General features: G+C 34.6%; 1 protein-coding gene across 1 annotated transcript; it reads left to right on the top strand.

The window, feature by feature from the left end:
* Positions 1-4,357, top strand: LOC146952924 (L-gulonolactone oxidase 3-like). Its single transcript, XM_085707060.1, has 3 exons — positions 1-794; positions 2,396-2,651; positions 3,513-4,357. The coding sequence occupies exons 1-3, from the start codon at positions 96-98 to the stop codon at positions 4,337-4,339; spliced, it is 1,782 nt and encodes a 593-aa protein (XP_085563186.1). The 5' UTR covers positions 1-95; the 3' UTR covers positions 4,340-4,357.
* Positions 4,358-5,095: the final 738 nt, after the last annotated feature.

Below are 5,095 nucleotides of genomic sequence, written 5' to 3'. Positions count from 1 at the left end.
GTGTTGTAACTAACACAATAAAACCCCAACAAATTCAAGACCAAAAATCATAATCCCTTTCATTTCAATACCCTTTCACCACAATCATCACCAACATGGCTTTTACTACCTATTGGATGTGGTGGATTTTATACATCATTCACATACTTCCACTATTCATAGGACCAAACCCTTTAATCCATAGCATAACTCCACAATCTCCCATCCAATGCAACCAAACAATCTGCACCCTTCAAAACTCGTACGGCACATGGAATGACCGCAAAAGTTGCTATGCCCTAAATGTAACATACCCAACAACAGAAGAACAACTTCGTTTAGCAGTTTCCTATGTTGTTCAAAACAACCTTACAGCCAAAATTGTCACAAAATTCTCACACACTATCCCAAAACTATCATGCCCACAACAAAACAATAATCATGCTTTTTTTATTAGCACAGAAAAATATGATACAGAAATTGAAATTGATGTAACAAATTTGACTGTAACAGTTGATTCAGGTGTGAAACTTCGTCAATTAATTGATGAAGTTGAGAAAAATGGATTTAGTTTGGTGGCTGCACCTTATTGGGAAGGTGTTACAATTGGAGTTGGAGGTGTTATTAGTACTGGTGCACATGGTAGTTCTTGGTGGGGCAAAGGTGGTGCTTTTCATGATCATGTTTTGGGTATTAGTATTATTGTTCCTAGTTCTGAATCTGAAGGGTATGCCAAAGTTTTGAGGTTGGAATCACATGATCCTTTGTTTAATTCTGCCAAAGTTTCTCTTGGAGTTTTGGGTGCCATCTCTAAGGTATAGTTCATTCTGTACAATTTTCAATTTCTTTCATATATTCCATTCCTTTAAGACAACTTTCAAAATTTTGTATACATCAATGATTTATTTTAATTTACCATTTTTTTTGCAAGAATTTTATTTACCATTTAAAATTGTAAATTAATTCGTTGATAAATAACAATATAAAAAGGTAAAAAAAAATCGTTGATAAATATATAAAAATAATATAAATATATGAGGGCTAATAGTAATTAATTGGGTTTGACATATGTGGTTTACTTGTCCCCCCTTCTTTTACTTCCTTATCTTTTTAATTTAATTTTTACTTTGAGTAAAAAAAATAAAAAATATATTTGTATTATTTTTTATATTTATGAAAGAAATATTTGTCCCTCTTTTTTTCTTTTCTTTTAGATTTACCGATGATAAATATTTCTCCCATATTTTTTTATGTATCACTGACTAATATTTTAAGAGTGTTTTGTTTTATTTTTATCAGTGAATACTATTTGATATGTATCAATAATAAATTCCCTCAAAAAAAAATGTATCAATAATAAATATTAATCCTATATTTTTTTTTTATATATTTGTAATGACAAATATATGTTAAGCGCAAAAGACAGAACATTGTTGGTGTACATCCCGAATAACTCCTCTCCTCCATAATTCTACCTGAGTTGGAAACCTTTCCGCCCAAACAAACTGAGCTTTTAACAGGACTGATGTGTGTTGGTTGACTATTGTTCCAACAATGTGTCTTACAAATGCCGCGCTGCAGAAAGGTTCAGGTCGAGCAGGAGATTCTAACAATAACAGCTCTTGACTAAGAATCCTTTGTGTTCGTCAGGTAGCCACTTCAACATATCTGTCACCCCGGCCCTTCCTGCAACTGAACCACTTGAGTAAATTTCTGTGTGACTTATACGCCTTTGTCTGAGTATGGATTATAAAAGATTGGATATTTTTCACATATTGGTTTCTCCCCAAACCAGAGGTACCGCCAAAATAATGTGCGTTTTCTGTCTCCGACTACTCTTCTGAGTTCTGACCGCCTTTGCAAACCAATTTGATTCCACCACACACACCCTTCCAGCAGAGCACAAGTTGCGCCACAAAATTATATTGATTCTAAGCTTCCCGTATTCTTCCCTTCCAAAATTAAATCCATGCCTGGAATTTTATTTCAATCTCCAACCAATTTACAAAAAATTTCTGTTGCTTATCTTCAACATGGTGTCAATGCAATTTTGAAGGAAATATGGATTGACTACCTTTGTGGTAAGAAAGTCACTGTAGCTTAGTGTATTTTATGAAAGAGAAATGACAAGTAAGATAAGAAAGAGAACAATGTATGAGAGAGATGAGACAAAGACACAATGTGTTTCCCACCTTAAAGTAGGTGGTCCGGATCCATGCTCGTACTTTCGCACAAATATTCCTCTTAATTACAGTAATTGCATAGTACTATGTAGGATTTGACTTCTTTACACCGAAGAAGTTACTTTACAAATATATTTAATTGTATAGCACTATAATTTTTCACCTTTTAGTGAGGGATGCTAGCAAAGCAATTTAGTTCATGTTCTAAACAATCTTTGTTAAACGATGTACAGGTAAAGTTATCACTCGAGCATAGGTTCAAAAGAAGCATAGCATTCAATTTCACCGACGATGATGATATTGAAAATGTGTACATAGAACATGCAAAGAAGTATGAGTTTGCAGACATAACTTGGTATCCATCAAGACACACAGCTGTGTACAGATATGATTTCAGGGTTCCCTTAGATGCCTCTGGTGAAGGAGTCTACGACTTCATTGGATTTCAAGCCAATGAAATATTGGTCTCTCAGTCAGTTAGAGCAGCAGGTAATAATGATCTCATCTCGTATCGATCTAAAATTATTGTCATGTTATTCTTATCAAGAAATAAGAAATTAAAGATTATAAGGTTTTGCCAATAGAGGTTGGCCAGCATGTAAGGAGTTAGCTCATACTCCGCAAGGGCGTGGGTTCAACTTTTGTTATTACGGGCGTGAGGACCTCACTGTCATATTGTTCTTAGTAAGTAATAACCAACTTTTTAAAAAAACCTTGGAACGGGATAAATTATTATTAAAGTGAGACTGATGATCATTTTTCAATTGTCTTCGGAGGGATTTGAACTTCCTCCCTCGAAGTTATAAATCCAAATTTTTACTACTGAGTTGAGACAAGAACAATGAACACAATACTAATTAATGACATGCCGATTCTAGTTATAATTTGAAACAAAAATAGAGTAATTGAATGTAACTACATATCTCAGTGTCAGACATCAATCACATCTTCAAATGTCGGTGCAGTCTAGTAGTTATTGTAGGCCACAATTAATTAAATGTTCTTGGTTTTAGTTGTAGTACGCAGATGCAACAATGGACGTTGCACTAAACACATTTGTCTGCAACTTTTCACAATACCAAAAATTGCGACCTAACTGCACATCAGCAATCCAATCTTGAGTTAAGTCCACAAAATGTTCTCCCAAATATATCAGTGAGTCAAAACAAAAGTAACAATAGACCATCAGGGTTTGCTTTCTTACGCAGCTGCAACAATGGTTACATTAATTTGTCTGCGATTTTTCACAATACCAAAAATTGCAATCTAACTGCACATCCGCAATTTACATCCGCAGTTTAGGTCAAAGTTTATAAGATGCTATAGTATAACTTAAACGATGTCATGCAGAGAAATTGCTGGAAAACACAGGAAACACAAACGGGAAATGCTTAACAGCATCCACTACATTGGGATACAAGAAATTAACAGCTAATGGTTTGAAGAACAATGGCCTAATCTTCACCGGCTATCCTGTAATTGGCTATCAAGGAAAAATGCAAACTTCAGGTTCATGCTTATATTCAACAAGAATAGACACATCATGTGCATGGGATCCAAGAATCAAAGGATTGTCCTTCTATGAGTCAACAGCAATTTTCCCTGCTTCAAAGTTTGGAGACTTTATCAATGATGTGAAGAAACTAAGAGACATAAATCCACAAAATTTTTGTGGCATAGACATCTATAATGGAATTTTGATACGTTACATTAAAGCCTCGGAAGCATATCTAGGACAATCAGAAGACTCTGTAGTTATTGATTTCAACTATTATCGAGCAAATGACCAATTTACTCCTAGATTAAACCAACATGTGTGGGAGGAATTGGAACAGATTGCATTTTTCAAGTATGGTGCTAAGCCACATTGGGCTAAGAATAGGAACTTAGCATTTTCAAATGTGCAACAAAAATATCCTAACTTTAATCTTTTTATTGAAGCTAAAAAACAAATGGATCCACAAGATGTGTTCTCTGGTGATTGGTCAGATGAGATTTTGTATGGGAAGGAATTGGTAAAATTTGATGGCTGTGCTTTGGAAGGACAATGTATTTGTTCTGAAGATAGACATTGTAGTCCTCAAAAAGGGTATTATTGTAGTCATGGACTTGTCTACAAGGAAGCTAGAGTTTGTAGGTGTTTATCAACATTTGTGTATCCTGATTTACTACAATGAATAATGATGTATTCAAGTAACTTGAAGCGGTTGAATAAAGATTTGATGTGTCACATTCTTACTGTAGAAAATCAAACTTAATACACATTTCTTTTAAGAAATGAAGAGGATTCTAAGCCTTTGTCACACCTTTATCACGTGCGTTTTCTTTTGCGCTCCTTTGTTTGTTTCATATATCTACTTCTTTATGCTTATGATTTTTTTTTCTTTCAAAATATCCATATTCATTATGTATATTACTGTTTCCAAACTAATGTAGCAATCTTTAACAGAAAAACCAGCCGCTGCATCAGGCAGCCGCCTGAAAGTATCTGGCACATCAAACTGCGGCTGCACCTGTGAAATTAGCTGATGCAAAACCGCATCATCAACCCTCTCTTCGTCTTGCAGAATTCTGGTCCAGTTTCCCTATTTGCTTCCCTTGTGTTTCTCTTTCCAAACTACTCTTCTCCATCAGTTTCACGAGTTGCTTCAAAACGTATAGAGTTTCCTAGCAAACCATTTTCATTTTCCACACTATAAGGATCTCTGCAATCTCATGCATCAGTACATCATCTACATCATGTGTGACATCCTCACACCCATTCTTGTTTGTTGGCACACTATTTACCACCTGCACGAATGAAATATATTTTTTTATCACTTGAAATCAAATTCGATAGTCTGAAATTTACAACTAAATACAGAAAACTCGATAGGCATTTTGCCATTGAGATATGCTTTTATATCTTTTGTTTTTGGATCTACATTTTCAAC

Source organism: Medicago sativa, chromosome 1 (assembly GCF_051527215.1).
Source record: "Medicago sativa cultivar Bolivia chromosome 1, Bolivia_mono, whole genome shotgun sequence".
Classification (NCBI taxonomy): Eukaryota; Viridiplantae; Streptophyta; class Magnoliopsida; order Fabales; family Fabaceae; genus Medicago; species Medicago sativa.
The sequence above is the reverse complement of the archived record's forward strand: the minus strand, read 5'-3'. Positions and strand labels throughout refer to the sequence as shown.